General features: G+C 43.5%; 1 protein-coding gene across 5 annotated transcripts in view; it reads left to right on the top strand.

Moving 5' to 3' along the window:
- Positions 1-7: 7 nt before the first annotated feature.
- dom (domino helicase) overlaps positions 8-21179 on the top strand; it is a 135621-nt gene continuing 114449 nt past the window's right edge. For all 5 annotated transcript variants that reach the window (XM_055063994.2, XM_055063992.2, XM_055063985.2 and 2 more), the window contains exons 1-4: positions 8-212; positions 14825-15003; positions 18199-18388; positions 19093-20124. In XM_055063994.2, coding sequence (XP_054919969.1) covers positions 14860-15003; positions 18199-18388; positions 19093-20124 — 1366 coding nt within the window. In that variant the 5' untranslated portion in view covers positions 8-212; positions 14825-14859. The remainder of the gene's footprint in view (positions 213-14824; positions 15004-18198; positions 18389-19092; positions 20125-21179) is intronic.

Here is a 21179-nt window from a genome sequence, read left to right as displayed (position 1 = left end):
GCAGGGCGGCCATTTTGAGCTTACCACAGAGGGGTAGGAGGATGTTTATAAGTTTTGTGTAGTGCGAAGATTTGTGACAAAAATAATGACGGCGAATCCGTGCGGAATATCCCAAGATGTGTCATAGGTCTCATGGGATGTTCATCTCGTGGGATTGAACAGTTACAGCTTCCGATGGGAACGCTCTTGTCGTAAAACCTGATCTCAATCAGGTAAGACAACCGACTTTTTCCTCGGCGGAGTCCAATATGGCGGACGCCCAGTCTTTGTTCGTTCTGCTGCCTGTTCGAATTGCGTTGCGGCGTGCCATGTGACAGGCAGCTACCGTTCGCACGCTGTAAAATCCAGACGGTGCCGTAAATAAAAGTGCTGATTTTTTTAACGCTCGGATCGTGTGCATTTGTTTATTTCTCGAGTAGAAGTGCCTTTTTCCCGAGTTTGCGGAGTGCCGGCAACTTGCGATTAAATGCCGCTTTTCGGCCAATTCACTCCGTTGTGACCGTTGTCGTCCACCAAATTCATTACAGATGAGCCGAGTTATTCTCGCTAGCAACATCGGGACCGCTCACGAGCGTGCCCGATCGACTCGCTTGGTCGTGGTTGTCTATGAATGAACGCGTACTCGAGAAAGTTTTTCAACTGCACACAACTCTCCGGTGCACTAAAAGTCGTTGATCGCGTGTAGATGCAGTGTAACAACGTTTAGACCACATGTGCAACACTGCCTTGCCTAGCCGGCAATGTCCGGAGCACGATCACCATAACTTCGAAAAAGAAGCCAAGCGCTCGCGGCGTCTGCGCCGGGGCGGTCTTCTGCTCGTTCCTGGAGAGCGCGTGGTGACGAATTCAGCGTGGTTATCGGCGATCGCTTCGCACAAGGGACTTTCTGTGAATAGTTTTCTTGTTTGCTTGCTTCTCGGGCACAGAACGAAGCCCAGCCTTGTGCGCCGCTGTCGCGACCTGGGCGATAGCGGACGACGTGAAAGGACGTTCGTCGCCGCGCAGTTTTTTTTTCTCGGGCTCGCCTTCGCAACTGGGATCCTTGCGAGCCAGGCTCGCGATCGCGCGCGTGTGTAATCTGTTTCCTTCATGTTTTACATGCGGCTGATAGTGCCTGTGAAATAATTGCAATGTCGTGTTGTGGAAGTGAAGAAGGAACTGCGAACTTGGGGAGACGGAACGCGTGACGCAGTCGAGCGGCAATCGCCGGGCGCTGCCGTGTCTTCGCCGATTGCCTTGCGCGCTTTCCCCGGTGTACCCCGTGCTTGTTTACGTCATGCTCGCCGATAGACGCGGGCCCGACCGACTTGGGAGAGTGTGCATGCCGGGCTGCAGCTACCAAGCGACAAGCCGCAGTTGGGCGTACGCGGTTTCCGAGCGAGGCGGGAATCGGCGGCTGCTGCTGCTGCTCGTGTAATCGCACGCGTTCACGCTCCTAGGCGTGGTCGCGACGTGGCCAGGTTCCCCCTGGACTTCGGCCGGCAGACCGACCGACCTTCGGCGCTGGGTATTTCTGTTCACTTGCGCATGAGCCAGGTTCGTTCCCAGTGTCGCGTTTTTTTGTTTTGATTTTGAGTGAGCGACACTTCGACAGGACAAGCGCGGCTTCGTTCGTAGCCGAGAGCGGGGCTTGATCATCAGCGGTTGCGGGCGCACGGGGTAGCCGGAAGTACGCCGAGCACTTGCCGGCGCCGCTTGCCTCATTCATTCGTTGCGCGGAACCCGTGGAGAGATTACGCAGTCGAGTGCTGGAAGCAGTGTCCTGTTGGGTGCTGCTTCGAGTCTCCCAAGTGCGGTGGAGGAAGCTTGGGCATGAGAAGAGCAAAAAACAAAATCTCAGTCTCTGCGGTTTCACGTCTAGTTCGTCTTGCGCTGTCTCGGGAATTCCGCCTTCTTTCCCCCTAGGAAATCTGGCAAACTTCCACCGTTGCGTTGTCGGGCATGGCCAATTAGATCGGAAAGCATGTAACATGCATTTTTTTTATTTTTTTCTCGAAGCGATGCTTTACTGAGTGTTCAGGTTGCGATTTCTAGGAGGAAAACAATACTTAAGCTTGTCCTGGCATTCCTAATGCTGGAATAGGGCTTGGTGAAGCCCAGTGTGTGTTCAGTGTATGATAAAAACAGATTTATTGTGTGTTGTGAGGTGGATCACTTTTTACGTGCACTTTAAATGCTTGTTGCTGAACTAGTTATTTCAAATTTGTTATGGTATTAAAGAATCTGAAACGATATGAAGAAACGACAGAACAAGAAAGGTTGTCAGAAGAACAGAAAGCAGGACCCGCTATTTAGTTGGTTCTTACTTGTTTAGGTGAAAAACGCTCTTTCCTACTTTGTTGTCTCTCGATACAAGTCTAGCTTTTAGTCACAAGTACATTTTCCAAGCTCTGAAAGTAGTTTGTTTGCTGCACTGACTTTGTCCATTCATCTGAAAGGTTGTCTATATTAAGTTTATCCATAAGAAACTGCCAGAATCGTGATTTAAGGGAAACAGCCAGACTGTTGTGCATTTCTAATTCTGCAATTGGATGTCGTGGGTACACGAGAGAGAGGATATCAGACGTCGATGAGGAAATCCGATTTCTTCATTGGAGATGTCTGTTCTTTGCAAGACAGTTCTGAACAACACTTTTCGATCTCTGAAGGTTACTATTTTGCTTGAGTACATTCATCAATTTTTAATTTGTTTGGTCTGCCACATTAGATTACTCTATTGGAATCTACAATAATAAGAATGCAGGAGTTCATTGCGTAATTTCAGTACTTTATCATGGTATACAGTGAATTGGATACATGTGTGAAGCAACACTCAGAAATCATTAGGTATTGTTATCCACTTTTGTTTATTGTGGGGCAGCATCATTTTCTTGAGCAACTGCTCTCAGTGCTGGCATGATATGCTTATTCTATGAGAATGTGAAGTTTGGGCTCACCAAACAGTAGTGAATGGTACTGTGGGATAATGTGATCCTATGATGCAAATTGTTACATTAGTAACACTTGAATCAGGGTGCGTAATATTTGGGACTTCTGTATTTTAGTACCAAATGGCTGCTATATATTAGTATCTAATGACTGAAATTCACATATAATGTGTCTTCTGTATTGAAAGGTCAGACAGCTTTTTAATTGCAAAATTGAATAGCACGTGGTTAATTCCTGTTCTTGTATTGTGGCTCCACTATTTTTGAAATTTTATTAGGGATTTGCTGGTGGTTTAACAGTCTGGTTTCATAACGTAGCAACTGGAAGTACACCTACTGCATCAACTGTGCCTTGTCCATCAGAACTCAACAGGAAGTCACATTAGAGCCATATAATTATGTGCTTGTAAGCTTTGTAGAATGGGCTGCTGGTCTAAGTAGGAATCATTCATTAGGAATGAACATTTAAGCAAAACCATTATAACATGCTTGTATGTTCATTGAAATAACCTATGTTAATTTGGTAAGTTACCTGATGTGTTATCCGACCAGTTACCATTTCAAACTGATATTGGTAATTGCAATTTAACTGAAGGTTAGTACATTTACGTCATAGAGCTTGTAAAAATGTATATCTGGTTACTTCTAGTTATGCTTCAGCACACTGCTACTAGCAAAAGCTACTTCTCTGTTACAAAAGAAGTGAAAAAAATGTTGTTATACAGCTTCAGTGTTGCCCGTTACATTAACTGTGCCTCATCTTCATTCACTGAATGTGATCTGACGGCAGGATTATCTGCTTTGAGGAAATTAGAAGCCTGCATTAAATGTGTGTTCACCTTCATTCAGCACGCCTGTAGACTATGAAATTGTATAAGACTTAGTGAATGAAAATAATAATAATAAAAAAGAAACAGCTTTCACAGAAGAGGCTCGAGCACGCTTGCTGTAAGCTAGATATACCAATATTTACTTGATGGATGTAAAAATTTGTGTTTAATAAAAACCATGTTTCCACAAGTGTATGGCTATGAATCTACTTGCATTCTTGGGATTTATTTTCGCATTGTTTTAGCTTAGAAAGACAGTAACCATAATTTGGCGAACCCTTGCTTGTAAGAAAGATAGGCGTTGCAGTAGTACAAGGTAAGGTTTTCTCTTGTACACTTAAAGAAAGCATCAGACATTTATATAGTGCCTAGGCCTTAGCAATACCTGCAGTTCTCCATGTACCTTAAGATGATTAATGCCATCTTTGTTAGGTTTCAAGCCAAAAGATCTTCTGAATTGAAATGGTTGCCCCCAAATCCGTTACCTAAACGTCAACTTATTTTGGTCTTGGTCGTATATTAAGCACATCATGCCTGTTTAGCTTGCATACCCATCATCATTGCACAAGTATTTAACTGCGAAATGATTTGTGGTCTGTGAGGATATGTCAGCATGACTGAAATTGCTGCTTGTATCCTATCAGAAGCTTCTATAATTGCAGCCTTCCACGCTAGCAGTAGCTGGTTATGTCTTGCTTTTGTACATTTTTGTGGAGAAACGCCAAGTGTTGGGTATTTTGTCCTGTTTGGAAAATCCCTCATGGTGTTGTCTGCATTCACTTCCTCCTCTGCTTGCTATGCACTGATAGGCTGCTTTTTGTATGCTTGTGTTCCTTCGTGGTGCATTGTGAAGCAGCTGGATGGAGTTCTCATACTGTCTACACCCCTGTACCTTTGTTGGAGGAGGGGGGGTATTATTAAGTTACTTCAGTTTTGTTTTCATTACAAGAAACATAACTTATTGGTTTATGAATACTGCAGCCATAACGACGGATCATAGCAGGGTGGTAGGTCAAGCGCAAAAATTTACGCATAATGGAATGAGAAATAACACAGCAGTGAACACTGATGCGCTACATAGCAGTGTTTGTGCATTCTTCACAGCAGTGTTGCATCATATGCTTGCAGGAAGAAACTATGAAGTGACAGGGCAAAATGCTGCACTATATCCTATCCCTTGTGGGTTTTTTTCTTCTGCATGCAAATGTGCTGTAACACTGACGCGAATAATACATTAACAATTAGCCTGGCAGCCAGTATTATTGAATGCTGGTGCACACAAACACTCGCAAATGCTACAGGCAATGTGTGCAAACAGGAATGCTTTGTGGTGCAAGCAAAATATGCCATATAAATCAGTGTAAATATGCTTCAAAAGATGTCATTGACTTGTGGGCTGCACCGTTGCTGTGAAGGCTATACTATGCAGAAATGGGTCTCGGAATAAAAGGGAATATTTATTGCAGGTCTTTCTTGGAGCTTGTGGTTTTACAATAAGAGGATAGCCCTGTCTTGTGGCATTAGCAACAGAATACTGTGTGTGATGCATCATTGTTGTAGGTGCCCTTGACTAGCTGATAGGTAAATTTTAACTCGCAACTATGATTGTTTGTGATGACAGGATTCGTGATTTCTGTATTGGTATTTTAGTATTTGATTCCCCTGGTGGGTGACTTCTCTTCTTTGTTCACTGGAACATGTTTTTGTTTGTGAAAATTTTATCCCTTGAAGCAACCACATGAAGCCAACAGACAGGGTTATTACTTGATTAAAGAGTGAGCCGTAATCTTAATATTCTTTGTCTATCCCTTGAATAGTACTGCACAATCTGTTGAAACAAAATGACTTAGCATTATGGGAAAACCACTGATATCTTCCCTTATACTTTTTATTGGGTACCACTGTATTGCTCCAGCCCAGTACATTTAATAAGACTCTTCATGATGTGTTATGAATTTAGCTATGACCAACAAAAAAAAAAATACTAATTATGTATTATAATACAGGGGAAAACAACATAAACAAAATAATTAAGTTGACCACATTGGCAACATGGACAGCTGCCGGGTAGTCAGATAAAAAGGGCATTTTGTTGGAGGCATGGAAGAAATGACATGCTTTTCTGTTATTGCTTTTTATGTCTTGATAAATAGGTCTTCTAAATGAATGATTTGTCAGTCAAAACCTTATGTAATGGCCCTCTCTAGACTACACATTTACTATATACATTTTTCTCCCTGTATACTCGTGATAAATGTGTAAGATACGGTGCTCCGTATTTTATTAGAACTGTGCAACTAATTTTTGTATAGCTTAGGAATTCCTGTGAATACATATAGGACGTACTGTGGCCTCGCTTGTGAATACGAGAACTCAGCTTAATGGTTATGTTTGTGAAGGTTATGAATTTATGAGTGGGTGGTGAAAGTTTTGCATGCCTTGCAATGGGCCTGTTCGCATTTGCAGTGTTCATAGGTAGCCTGCAGCGGTGAAAACAAGTTCTCCCTGCTTTATTGTGTTGTGTGCCACATGATGGCTCTATATAAATCTTGCAGCAAATTAATTTACTGTGCATTGTCAATGAATTCTAGTGCCACTTCAGTGACGCCTAAGTGCATCACAAAATGCTAACTTTGGAGCTGATCATTTTCGGAATTGTTTTCTTTCATGACTGTTACAGAAATCGCAGCCACAGAAGTACGGGTTAGGTCCTTGGCATCTCCCATAGCACGCTGCATTAAAGATACTGAGGTTGTATGTGCCCATTGCTAAAGTCCAAAATTAATGTATAATATCTCCCATACTGAGCATTACTTAACATAATAAAGCTGCTCTTGTGCAAATCTTAAGCATCACTTACTGAACGCAGGAGAATCGGTGTAAAGTAAAACACAAATCTGTTCAAGCAACCAAACTTGTTTTTGTGTTGCGCTCAACATTCAGGCTCCGGAGAACTTAGCATCTGCATCATGCTTAGAAAATGGCTACACAGTGATTTTCCATTACACTAGGGAACCGTTACTTCTGTTGTGACAGTTACGCTCGATTCTTTTTCCTGGTTGCATTTCCTCACATTTTGGTGGTACATGTATGGTTGTTCAGTAAACAAAGCCAACTCTTGAGGAATCAGTTATGTACTTAAAAAAGAAAAGCTAGGCAGTCATGTTGACAAAGAAATACTAACCTTCCAAGACTTGTGCCTGCGTGCCATTATGTTATGGACAGATGTCAGAAGTGTGTTGTCAGTAGAAAGCAGAGGCGGCAGGACGGCAGGAAACACCACACATGTGTAGATCACTCTGGGCGTTCTGGCATTTATACACGTGGATGACGTGTGCCCATGCTTTTGCAGCTTTTTTTTTTTTTAATGTGCAGCTGTGACTTCAGCTTTACTTTCAAATCTTTTTGATGCAGCTGCTCGTTTAGCATTGTTTGTTTCTTAATTATAAGAATGCTCTGTGAGAACTAATCTCTGGCATAAATGTGAGCATAGTCAAGATATAGTTATAAACAAGCTACTTGTCGATATATTAAAGCAGCATGATGTGATGAATACGAAAACATGCAGAACAGGACTAGCACTGACTATCAACAAAATTTCAATGGATAAACACCAGTCATTTATAGTCAAATATAATTTAGTTAGCAGACAGTCAAAGTTTTGTGTACGTTCCTGTCTTTGTCCCATCACGCCGCTTCAGTATACTTACAAGATGAACCAGCTTGCCAAAATCAAGTCGTTGCAAGCTACTTGTGTTTTGAATCCTGCCTCCAGATGCATGCATTTCACAATTAATACATTTGTTATGGCTGCTGCATAGGTAGCGTATGAAAGGTTTTATGAATGAGTTAGAACAGTACAGGTATTGAACTGTTGGTTTTCATTGCTTCTGCTTAGACTGGCGAAAATTTAACCGTGAGACATGGCACACAACGGGTTCACGAAATGCTTGGAATATTTTTTTACGGAGTAATTACTAGAGACGCAGGAATATTCAAAAGATAATCAAATACTGTTTTATATAAGTTGATCCTCAAATGAAATAGCTACTATTTACAAATTTGAATATTTTTTGAGTAGGTTTTCAATATGTTGCACCAACTTCGCACACTCAAACATAAAACTGAAGTAAATATGTGATACTCGTCATCCGGGTGGCCATAGTGGACATATAACTTCAGAAATCGCATAGTAGAGGACGCTTCGTCACTGAGGGAGTCAGCTTTTGATCATTCCCTGTCAACTTCTGCTCAGTATGGCATGTGGCAGTGGGTATTGTTTGGTACTATTTATGGATTCTGCACCTGAGAGTTCTGTTCGGATTAAGTATGAATGAACTTTGTTGCAACACTATAATATACAATAGTGGCAGCACTCAGTAGTGAACGTTCCTACTAGAGTATAAGCACTTTTCTTGCTCCATCATTACTACAAATGGCACCCATTTATGCTTTCGTATTGAATGTATACGTAGATGTTAGCTGGCTCAGAAGACTGTGTTATAAACTTTATTTAATAATGCGTGGTTATGGTGTACTGTGAAGAGTCCTTACTGATGAAGAAACCTGTTCAATAATTCGATTCACTTCTAGCACTGTTGGATTTCTATTTGATTTGTTCTCAACAATCACTATTTGCATGCCAACTGTAATCACAGAGTTGCATGTTCAAAAACAATGCGGTATTATCAAATTACTCCTTTACTGTGTACATGCATCACTCTTTAATATCATCAGATGGGTCAGATTTTATCATGTTGGAACAAAATGATTGCTTCAGTGCCGGGAAGAAGTTCATTTGATTGAGGGTCCAAATTGTATCCTAATCAGTCACATTCAAAGTTTCAAGTCACGTTTCATGGTGCTACTACAGTTTCATTCGTATATTCTTCAGCTTCCGATGAACAGCGCACTTAACAAATTAGAACCTAAAGATTCGAGGGGCTCTCGGACAGTAAAACCAACCTCAGTATATTAGAGCGCACTTTAGCGAACCATCTTTTAATATATAGTGGGCATATGGTGTTTTTGTAGTGTGTAATAGACATTTAAAAATTAATGTCCAGATATAGTCTGTGTCCTATGTTGACATAAGAGCAGAGCAGTGGTCCACTATCATAAACAATAGCTAAGCAGAAGCGCATGAACCCTGGAATGGCTGACTTAGATTGTAACCTTGCGAGGACAAGGAGGTTCTCCGACCTCAATAGATTTCTGGCCTATTACCGCATAGTACTTCCCATTCATCGGTAACGTGATGGTCAGTCTATAAGCACTCTCACCAGCCAGAGGATGCTGTGAATATCTTATTTATCCTACTAGCACTGCTGACACCAGCTGCTAGAATGAGAAAGGGAGAGGAAAGAAGAGGCATGATTTCGAAGGGCCAAAAGATGCTGGGTTGAGTTTTAAACGCTGATCTTTGCCCAATCCAGAGCTTAAGCTTGGTAGTGAGCAGCTGCCAAGTTGGTACCCAGCGGCCTTTGTCTCACAATAAACATTATGAGGTGTCATTGCAAATGCGAATTGTGTTTCTCCAATATCGCTTCTGCTCACCCGTCATGTCCTGGTGCTACTGGGAGCTGTGGAAAGCTTCAGTGCCTTTGTGCCTGTGCACTTATTGGTGCATGTAAAAGTAATCCTTAGGATCTGTTAAAATCTTGTTTCGGGTCTAAATTGTTACAGCACTCATCTCTGTGACACTTGTCAGTGTGAAAAACTGCATTCCAGCTTTTCTGTTGGCGTGTGACCTTTTACTTTAGAGGCATTTGTGTTGCCCTTCTTCTCTTACAACCTTGTTTTTTCAAAAGTGGCTTAGGTCTAGAAAAATTGCTGGGGTTAGGTAATGACTTTATTTCAGTGCAATTTATTTTTGTACCCCCTCGGTAGTCTGAGCACTGCTTCACCTGTGTTATTGCCAGGATTGGCCACTTGTGAGCGGTGGATGATAGGAATAGAGTGAAACGGACTGTTTCATTTATATGAGCCCGGGGTCTGGATAATGTTATGATCCTGTGTAATGGTTCTAAGAACTAACTAGCAACTAGAGAAAAATTGAAGACAAACAACTTTCCCATCTTTGTTCATCTGCGAAATATGGGCAAGTTGTGCTTATCTAATGAAAATAATTGTAGCAGTAATGTCATGGTCTTACTGAGATTATCAAGAATAAAAAAAACAGTGTTGGGTTCACTAAAAATTTATGTGCTGCTGGCAAGCTTGAAGTTCAGTAAGAAAGTTAAAATGGCAATTTTCAGAAGCAACCCAGGGTATTGGTTGGCATTAACTAATGACTGGGAGGCAAGCAGGTGCTGGCTGAAAGGTCATAGCACTCACATTGTGTAAATGTTGGCCTTGTGAACATTTTTTCGTATTTGCACTTAAGAATACGTAAACATTAATACAAAGCATACTAAAAAAAAAAAAAAATTAATGCTTCTGTTTGACTAAGAAACCAATAATAGCAAGGAAGTCACAAAAACTGCGTGAACATCAGCACCACCTGTAGCAAGATATAGTTTAGGTTTTCTCAGCTATTGAATTGATATGAACATCCTTCTACAACTAGTGGTTATTCACTTATCCAAGATGTGGTTGTGTAAGAGTGTTCATAAAAACGCACTAAAGATGAAGACGAAAGGGGCACGTACGGCAGGACAAGCGCTGAACTTCCAACTGGCATTTATTTCGAACGATCATCTGTTTATGCACTGGGCATCAGGTACATCATGCACACATCATCATAGAGTCGAACATGCATACAGTCGAACACCCTTAAAACGAAGTGCTTGGGGCCCCCAGCATCGTTCATTATACAGGTCACTTCAATGTAAAGGTCAAGCAATGCACATAATTGGGAGATAAGCATTCTTTTGTAAACGGGTCATTTTGTTGAGGCACTGAACTGTATTCACTACCAGTAACATAAGGGAGGTATAGGAAAAAATTCTGTCAATTATTCTTGCGATTTGAATGTGAAAGCATTCAAATCATGTAAGATTAATTAAGTCACAGGTGAATTTGAATGCTTTCGCATTCAGACCTTTGAATGGCATTGACAGTCCTGTCACCGGCAGAGTGCTTCAGTTTGCTTACAAACGCGTTAAGAATTTTAAATAAGCAATAAATGATGTACCAGAACAGGTAGGTGCTTCGTGTGACATCATGACTAGTCGATGATGTCAGATCCTACACTACCATAATGTAAACATGCAGAATGCATGCTTAACACACAGGGCATGTGGTGCTAATGACAAAAAAATGAAGTTGATGATGTCTCCTGACCACACGGGGAGCTTTTAAAGCTCTTTCGAACTAGACATTGGCGATTTCAGTGACAGTATGAGCGCTGAAGGATCGCCGTTTGGTTTTCACCAGCTGCCGCCGCGCGAAGTGGCTAGCATGCCCGAGCTTAAGGCATTGTGCTGCGGCAAGAAAGGGAAGCACTGGTTATCACGTATGTCGAAATGATGATTGTTGGCCATCTCGTAAAAAAAGGAGCCAGCTTCATTGTTTCTGGGTGAAGTGTGGTGTAGTGTCTGACATGGCAAACGCAGGGTGGCCAGTAAAAAATCATACATTCGTGGGCCTGAGTCAGGAACACGCAACCAATCTTTAAAATTAATTTTAAGAAAAATTAAATGACTTGCAGCCATCTCGTTTGACACAGATAATCAGTGCAAAAGAGAACATATACTAAAATTTGATTATGTTGAGTGGACGTCAAAAAGCCGCTGAGGTTGCCCTTTAATCCACCTTAATCCTAATCCACTTTAATTCACCTTCATTCACTTCACCTTAATTCATTTTACTCCACCTTAAGTAACCTTGCTCTAACTTTTTCTTTTTTTTTCACTGCAATTCAACTTAATTCAATTCACATGAATTACCTATAATTATTACTAGATAATGCTGTTCTACCATTTACTATCTTCTGTATTACTGCTGAGGTCATACAGGACGCTGACGACGTCACCTTCTCCCCATTGGCTGCCCTGTTACTTGTCCAATGATGCATGCCCTAGGCCACACTGGCTGCGACACGACGTGCGCATTGAAACACAGTAGGCACACCTTTAGTCAACCAGAACCGTGGAACTGCCGTGGTGCCTGGGAAGTGCGCCCGCTTCACACCCCAGAACAGCGGGTTCAATTCCCACCCAGACTGAAGTTTGCCAGATTTTATTTTCAAAGGCACTCGTTTACTTTTCTTTACAAGAACCTTCCTGAGAAATGTGATGTCAGTCTGAGCATTTTTTTACTTGTGCCATCAGCCATTTTTGGTACCATCGCTTGATCCCGCTGGATTTTTTGCCTCTGCGACATATAATGCTTTCGCATTACTAAAGGAATCTGAAGTCTGCATATTAAACAGTGCAAAAATTAATGGATGGTGGAATGTACAAGTACTTAAGTTGCTTTGATATTGTAGCAAAAGTAACCATCGTTGAATTTATTGAGCTGGCATCTTGAGGCATCAGGGCTGGGATAATGTAGCCATTCTTTTACAGTCCGTTTCCCTTCTGCATTTTGTCAGTGGCCCAGGGCAGGGTTCTGCCTACATCATGAGCATGATTGGCCGGTCGACACCTGTGGATAAGAAAGGTGTGGAAGCGAGTGAAAGGGACTGTTATGTTATACTGGCCCTGTGTTTAGGTGGCTTGCAGCCAATGCTGGTCCATGTAGTTCACTGCAAGACATATCAGTCAGACATGAGTTACTGACAGCTGATAGTTCGAAGATTGCATGACAAGAGGGGAACCGCATGCCTTGTTTGCTTATCTAATCGGAAGGGATGTGCGAGGAGTCCCACTAGAGTGAAACTCCTTTCTCTCTGTCCTTCTGCCAGAAAAGTTTCCACTGTGCTCAAGCCCCCCATTCCAAACTTTGCAGCAGTGTTCAGTACAGACCTCAGGACTGTTAGTGATGGCTCCTGTCTGTATTGTAATTTTGAGCATGACACACTGCTTTCTCCTGTTGACTGCCAATAAGTCTTGTTCCAAGGGAATTGTCCACTGAGACACTTGAGTTTGGAAGGCTGCCTATGAGCTGTGAACAACACACATGCTTGTCGGTGCTTACAGTTCTCCGAGACGTGTAGTTGTGTACAGTGTGTTGAGGCTCTCTGTGATTTTGCTGCTTCAACAAAGAGCTGTATCAGTTTGAAGGCGAGTGAGTGTTAAAAGTTGACATGGGCATGCTCAATCCTTTGCTTTCATTGCTTACCCTGTGCTGCCATGACATCAATTTAGTTGACTGTCACAATGGATAGCTGTCAAAGAGTACATTACACAGTTTTTAGTTTCCCTGTCTGCGTTTAACCAGCATTGCCGAGTGCACAAATTTGGTAATGGCCTTATGCAATTGCCTGCATGTGGGCACAAGGTGGGAAGGTATTAGTTTACAACTGAGGGTTGCTAGAGAAATTCACTGCCATACTTTTTCTGATGCTTTGGTTTTGTTAGAGAAAAAATATTTTGACAGAGGCTTGTAGGAAGGCACAGAAGCAATGGCATATTTTTAGCCCTCTCTTTTATTTAAAACTTACTTTCATCGCATTCCTCACATATTTAGAATATTAAAAAGCATACAGCTCTAGGATAGATTAAGAATTTTCAATTCTTTAGTGAGTTTTATCAAGTTTACATAATGGGGACTCAATGCAAAAAGCTCGATACAGGAACATCAGGTATGAGAACATCAACTATTTCACATCTTGCAGGCCTGAAATGTACCTATCCAGCCATTGGAAAGTTATACTTGGTGCAGTATATTGTGAAGAACAATTTAAGAAGTGAACCTGCTGTATGCGACATGCTCACACCGAGCACAAATACCCAACTGTGTACCTTCCTACTCGTTTTACTAAAACAATTTGCACATATTACTCAAACCTGCAGGGCAGTTCCCATCAGAAGTGTTTGAAGATGTATGCTACATATAATTTCATCCATCGATGTTGTTGCACAATCTCTGCGTACACAATTGTGAGCACAGTGCCTGGAAGGGTTAAAGCAGTACTTTTGGCTTTCTGCACGATTGCACAAGCAGCAGAATTGCATTCATGTAGTGATATTATTCATAATTGTGCAGCGCTATTTATTCTTCTTGTATTGCGGAATTATCGCACTGCCTTTGTCTCTCTCGCTAGTCAGAGTGCAGGCTGATCGTTTTGTGAATGCTAAGTAGTGGTTAGCATTGTTACCTGTGCCTGTGCAGGCTACGTATGTGCTGTAGTTAACATTTTCAATCTGTGCTAAACGGCTGCCCAATGCTGCTGCTGCATACCCCCAAACTGTTAGCCTCAGGACTTGAGCACTGACTGCCATGCAATTTGAAACCTGTGGTCCACCTTCTGTCTACGAAACTTTTCTATTCCAAGAACGTGTCACGAGGAAACCAGGGAATCACAAAATGTGCACATTAAAGGGAACACCTGATAACTGGAGAGGTTGGCCTAGCAACAGGGTTGGCATGCTACTGCAGGTGTAATAGATAGCGAAGGATGATGGGGACAAAGGAAAAAAGAGAACACTTGAAAACCAGAAGCACACAAGCTTGATAATTCGGCAGTACTGAGCACCACGAAATGAATGAAGTGGAAAGTGGAACTGTAGTAGCATCAAAAACCAAGATGACATCCATAATGGATTTTTAGTGGCAGAAGTTGTTTCCTGCGGGATGATGTAAAAAAAAAAAAAAGAGTACCTTAATAGCCTTTTAAATGTAGGTATCTAACATGTAGGTATCTAACTTTAATATATATTTTTGTTCACTAGCGCATGTGTCCTTTAGATGATAGAAGAGTCCCATTGCGCTATGATGTAAGGAAAGATGCCTTGCTGAGCTAGTTAGTGTGCGGTTGTCACGAAGGATGCTCTGGTGCTAAACACTTCCAGAGTAGCACAACAGGCTACCTGTTAGTTTCGTCTGTCATGTGTTTCTTTCTCATTGTGTCTCTTCACCGAGTATTCTTTTTGGTGATGTTGTAGTGCCATTGGGGAAGCCTTTCTTTTTCTTTGCTCAGTTTTCTGACCTTGGTTTGCTGCTTGCTTCTTATGTGTGCAGCGTAACTCGGTGGCGCCTCCCTGGGGGTCGGGGCCATGATCGAAGTTGGCGGGGAGTCCAATGGAGAGCAGCCGGGCAATGACCATGAGTCTTTACAGTCGACTACCCCCGCCGTCGCCAGTCTCCTGCAGGCCACCCAGGCTTCGGGGGACCTCCTCGCTCACTCCAGGGCCCCTCAGGTGAGCAAGGAGAACAGGGGATTTACGCAGATGCAACCAGAACTGAAATGTTATTTGATCTAATCGCCATTGCATCTAACCACCCAGAATGAAAGTGGAAATCAGACTGGGACTATGTAACAATTATATTCCAACTCTTGCCTTTTGTACATTGTCAGCGGTTTGAACGGTGCTCTGCCTACATTATCAAGGGGATCGGCCAGTTGTGAGTGGTGTGTAAGGGACTATAAGTGAGGAAAAGGATTCGCTACATGATACTGACCAGGAGGCCTAAAGACGACGTATCCAACTGCAATCATAGCGGGTGGCATATAGTTGTATGATAATGGCGTGCTTTCTAACACCCAGAAGCATGCAGCTTATCATACCGTTGTTTTCCTACCGAAAGTGCCCTCTCCAGCTGTGTTTTTGGTTTAATGTGCATAATTTCACATGAGCTTTTAATTTCTGATCTCATTGTATGTCCTAAGTAGCATTGAATGTGGCAAGTTTGGGAGGCCTAAGGCAAGTTGATCAGCTTGTATAAGAGCACGAGGCAGATGTTTGTGTGCTTTATGCTCTTGCACAAGTCGAACGCAAGGTGGCCTGGTTTCATAGCTTACTGAAGCTGATCAGCATATCTTAGAATTGCTTGCAGTAATTTAGTAAATTTATCTCTTATGCCCTTTTAATTGCACATCCTTTAGTGCCTTTTCAGAATTTGTGGCATTTGAACTACTGTGATGTCTTTCATACTGTCCCTTTCTTTCATGATTGCTTCAATGCCACTCTGCTGGCTGGCATCCGGTCCGGTCAATTCAGTCTCTTCGGAATCTTGTGATGTTTTACAAGGCCTGCGTTGTTCATTTTGTTACCATGACGGGCTAGCTTATATTGCCCACAAATGGAGCTTAGTTGTGGATTATAAGTACCAGGAGTATGCTTGATCTGTTGGCCCACTCTCTGTAGCGTGACACTGCCCTTGTGAAATAAAAGCGCAACTCTTTCATTTTCTTAGATTGATAAAAGCATGGTAGAGATGCATTGAGTGTAAACCTTGTGCTTTTATTTTCACTGAGAAAAGTGTAGCTGGAACAGATAAGAAATATGTTTCCATTTTCTGCAAATACATTCTGCCTTCAGATAGTGCCTTATCGATTGGTGGTGAGGGACTCAGTTCTGTGAGCTCAACTCAGTCATTGAAATTTGAACTTGGTGCATTGAGAATCAGCTTCCACCATCAGATTGCACTGTTTTGCTTTACAATTCCTGGTAAAGGTTTAGGTTTAGGTTTTTCAGGGGATGGTCTGACATATAAGCAGCCACACGTCTGACTCAACATGGTGACATTATCTGTGTGTGCGAAAATCTGGTCACATCAATGTACATAGGCAATACATGCTGCCAGCATTTCATAAGCACATATACTGTTTGTGTGCTACTCAGTAAGCATTACACTTACAGCTATTTTCTGCCAATCGTGGGGTCTTGCATGTGGTCTTGAGACAAAGGAACAACAATGCAGTAGTGGAAACAATCACAAAGGCATTTTTTGTGTCTTTCATACACTAAGGCCTGCCAGCCAAATATGAGTGTGCGACAAGTCGAGGAAGCTCAACTCGCCGCGACTGGATAGCGCGGGTATATGTTTTCCCCTATGCTGACACCAGCGCCTAATCGTTTGCATGTATGGTCACGCGAACGGTGGTGCATTCGAACAATCGCGTTAGTCCATCCTGGTGCCCCGCTCCAAAACCTTTCTCGAGACAGTCCCGCGGAGCGTGGATTGGTGCATGCACGGAGCCATCTCTCGTAACATGCTGCAACCACCCAGACCGGTGTCGGCGCTTAGTTACGGGGAGAAAAAGGATAACAGGAGATGCAAGAGCCATGTGGGGAAAACATCGGGATGCGTCAGAGTCGAGCATTACCACACAGTGGGTGCATAAACCATGATGGTTAGGTGATACTAGTTCTTGCAAGTTATGCAGATTGATTTTGCATGCGGCATAGTGGCGAAACGGTGATGAATAAAAAGAATGGAAAGTGGAATGGCTTGTTACAAACACAAAATGTGCTTCCAAACTATGCTGTTACCACTAGAAATCATAAGAAACGAAGCACAGTTGGAGGCAAAAAAGAAAGAAGAAAAATTCTCACATCGTCACATTATTGCAGGATTTTCATATTGCCGAAGTGTATGATCTGTAGAGACAGTCATCTGTCCCTAAAGTAGGTGACTCTGCTTGATAACCTGCTTTTTGTTCTTGCTTGTTTCGTCTGTTTTGTAACGATAATAGTGTAGCCTTTGTGTGCAGATGTATGTACATGGGCGAATAAAATGGCCTTGTCATGGCCTTTCATTGTGTTTGTATCGTCGTGCCGTTCTTTCATTGTGAACACATACTGGACTAGCTCAGCTTTCTTTGTTCTACTGGTTGTGTTAGCGAACGCAGTTGCGCACTTCAGAAAGCCCCCACAGCAACTCGTTCTTTATGCCATCTAGTTGTCATACTTTCTGTCACGTAGACCATAGACCCTATGTACCATATTTTCCAGAATATAGTCTGCGTACTGTGCGTGTTTAGAAGTTGAAATAAGTTTCGTCGCTTGGGGCTACACATGATTTAATTTTCAAAAGAATTAAGCACATCAGAAAAAAATAGAAAGGTGAAAAATTCAATGTATTTCTTACTGTGCCTGCAACATTTTGCTGTACTAAATCATGTTTAGAAATTAGCTTTGCAATGACCGTCGTCAGTGTCTTCACAAAAGCTGCTAAATATGCTACAACAGAGATACTTCTAAAGATGATGGAAACATTGAGTCATTCCTTGAGTATGACCTGCTTGAGTTGTTTTGTTCTGACAGCCCTAACAAGAGTGGTTCTTTGCCTTTTAGACCTGGCCTCTATGCTAAAGAAAGAGCCGTGGTTTCCGACTGCTTCAATTGACAATAATTGTTTTTCTTTTCTTGCTTACCCATGCATACACTGGTCGGAGACACACACACACACACAAAAAAAAAAGGGTAATTTCAGCCAAAATTAGTCTTTCAAGCTATCTGGAAGAAATTAATATTTTAAGCTCAAATTTGGGTTTGCAGGGCTGTACACATGATGTGGACTATAGTCTGGAAATTACCATTTGTGAAACCATTCCTGGGTGTGCTGAAGGTGAGCTTGTTGTGTGTGACGGCACTTGTGGCTCAACGCAGGTGCGCAGCATGGTCTCATCTGCGGAGGCCTCGGCCCTCGAGGTGGCCACCACGGTCGCTGTGGTGACCAGCTCGGATGTGTCCCTAACTGGGTCACCCACCTCGTCCTCCTATCAGCACTACCTGGCCCCGGCTACAGTGTCCATAGGAGGCCATATCCAGAACATCACCATTCCGGCGCAGGTCTCTGGTAGGCCTCGTGTTTGCCATTGGAATCAGCTCCTTGTACAGTTCAGAAATGAAAAAAAACCTGGTGATGTTCGCAAAGAAAAAGAGGAAAGCAAGCGGCTTGCGAAAAAGACTTTGTGTACTTAAGACGTGGACAAAGATGCAGGGCATACACAGGCACTAAAAGAGCGTTAGCAAGAATTCGCTTCTGCAGAACTCCAGCTCAGTTCGGGTCTTTAGGACTGGCCCCAAATGTTGTTACTTGCTTATTTTTTTTTTTTTCATATCAGTGAGTTTGATCTGAGGCATTGTGCACTGTGTGTTGTGGCATAGACTTGAGATGCCTGATCAAATGAGTACTGTGCACATGTTTTGAGCTATGCCTGCTTAAAGGAGGCTGGCATATTGCTTTGCAACTTTTAAGATCAGCGTTCATCTGAATTTCAAATGTTGATTTACCCTGCTTGTGATGAACCCTCATCCATATATTGTCCAGGCCTCGTTTGGCCACAGAAGGTAGCGACTAGTCTCTCTGCCAGTGTTTTAAGGACTTGTAGTAAGTAAGGTTAGGTTTCATAAAGTTTTATTCCTGAGCCATCAAGCGGAGTTTGTTCAACCAAACTTTAGTGATGGAACACAGCTGGTTCTTGCTGTCACATTCACATTTCCAGTTTTTTTTTTTTGTTCGCATGTTTTTAGTGTGACTGTCTTTTTTCCCTTGTGCAGTGACGAGTCCTGGTGTAGCTGTAGCTGCCGCCAGTCCCTCCCAGAACCTGGCGCGCATCCTAGCGGCTGCAAGCCAGCAGGGCTACTCCTCTCCACCTGCCCCTGGGACCAGCAGGGCAGTGACAACGGTGTCTGGGCTGCTGAGCTCATCCAGCCGGCTTGCTGCCACCAGCCCAGCTGCACTGCTGGCTACCACACAGCCTCCTGCCCAACAGCAGGCCATCGTCATGGACACTCTGACGCAGGACGAACAACAGCGCCTGCTCTCGTACAGTAGCCTCATGGCCAGTCCCTCGCCCCCTCGAACTCTCCAGCGGTCACCGACTACGACGACAAATGCGTTGCCCCCTCAGTTTGTGGTGCCCCCCAAACAGAGTACTACGAACGTGCTCCCTGTGCCCCCTCCACCCCCTCCCCCCGCGTCGTCCCCCACGGCATCCACGAGTGGTGTGGTGGCAGTGTCCGGACCTACTAGGCCTGGCGGCCTCCTCCAGCTGGTGGGCGTTGAGTCGCCACGTGCGGCCAAGCGCATCAAGCTGGAGGAGCAGCCGCCAGCCAATGAGGAAGTGGCCGCCATGCGGCAGCGGGTGTATGAGCACCGGTGGCGGGAGCTCCAGCGCAACAAGGAACGCTATGTGGAACACCTGACAGAGCTGTTTTTCCTCCAGAATGGGGGCAACATGATGGACTACTTCGCGTGGAAGCGGCGGCCAACACCCCAGCTGTTGGCGTTGCTTCGTGCGCACGCGCTCGACAGTGAGGACGAAGAGGACCCTGCTCGGTTGTTAGATACGCGGCCGCCGAGCGCGTTACTAGCAGCGACAGCCTCCTCGGCTGCTGCGGCGACGACAGCCGCTGCGGCTGCCGCCGCTGCCGTAGTTACCACCACTGTTATTGCTGGCATGCTGTCGAGTTCATCCTTGATGGCAATGCCTGCGGCAACTTCAACGACGACAGTGTCAACGGCGGACGCTGCAATGGCAACGGCTACTACGCTTTCTGCCATTGCCAGTCAGCTTGCCGCATCTCCTGGTGAGTGCCAGCTATTAAAGTGCACTGTCAGTAAGCCTTTTGCGGCTTTTGCCTGTGTTGGAAAATAGAATTTCTGCCATCTTTTGATGAAGTGAGTATGTGCTTGTAGTGGGGGAGTGAAGAAAAGGTGTGATGGTCCAGACCATATAGAAGGCCTGCTTCTGCAATATGTGCCTGCAAGGGCTCATGTGCAAAAGCAGATCTGTTGGTGTGCATACACCTTAGACCCTTTGAAATTCAGTGCATTTTGTTCCCATTAGAAGCTTGGTGTCGTGGCAGGATGGCCTGTTACTTGCATGGATTGTGGTGCACATGCTGGACTTGCAAGCATGAATTAGTATGGTATGCCCGCATGTCATATTTGAATCCCATAGCTATAGGCGATGTCGTAATCGTGAAATAGTTTATATTTCTTATTTGTAGATAAATCTTAGCCAGATTTGCATACCTTGTGTATTTTGATGTGCCGATTCCTAAAATGTATTTTTGACCTAAGATAGATACAGTACCCAATATACCATAGAAACTGGGCTTGTTTGTTTGGAGGAAAATTAGCATCTAGACAAAGAAACCGAATACATCGGTTAAGATGTTGAAATAGTCTAGGAACTCTTAACGTGTGCGAGAAGGTATAAACGAGTGTCATAGGTAAATTTGAACTAGATTGAGAGCTGATCAAAGTTGCCTGCATAAAAATGTGATCTTGACATGCGAAACATGACTAATGAAGAAAGAAATAAGCCGCAAAGAGACAGGTGGCTATGCTGCCTTGCAAATCCCACGCCAAAGGCGAGATTGCACAAGCATCTTGCTTTGCGAACATTCGCTTTGCCTTCTACGTCGGTGAGTCGGCTTTGTTCAATTTGCGCTCCTGCCTTGCTGGGCCGGCGACCATTGGTGAAAGCTCGGTGCCTGCGAATCATGAGCTTGCAAGTGAACATTAGGAAAGTGAGGTGCTTGTGAGATCTTGCCCCAGCTCGCATGACAAGCTTCCCATGACATCGTGAATTTTGACAGCGTTTGCTCGGCCGTAATAAATATTTATCAGTGAAGAT

The sequence above is a fragment of the Dermacentor andersoni genome, chromosome 3 (genome assembly GCF_023375885.2).
Source record: "Dermacentor andersoni chromosome 3, qqDerAnde1_hic_scaffold, whole genome shotgun sequence".
NCBI classification, from domain to species: Eukaryota; Metazoa; Arthropoda; class Arachnida; order Ixodida; family Ixodidae; genus Dermacentor; species Dermacentor andersoni.
The sequence above is the reverse complement of the archived record's forward strand: the minus strand, read 5'-3'. Positions and strand labels throughout refer to the sequence as shown.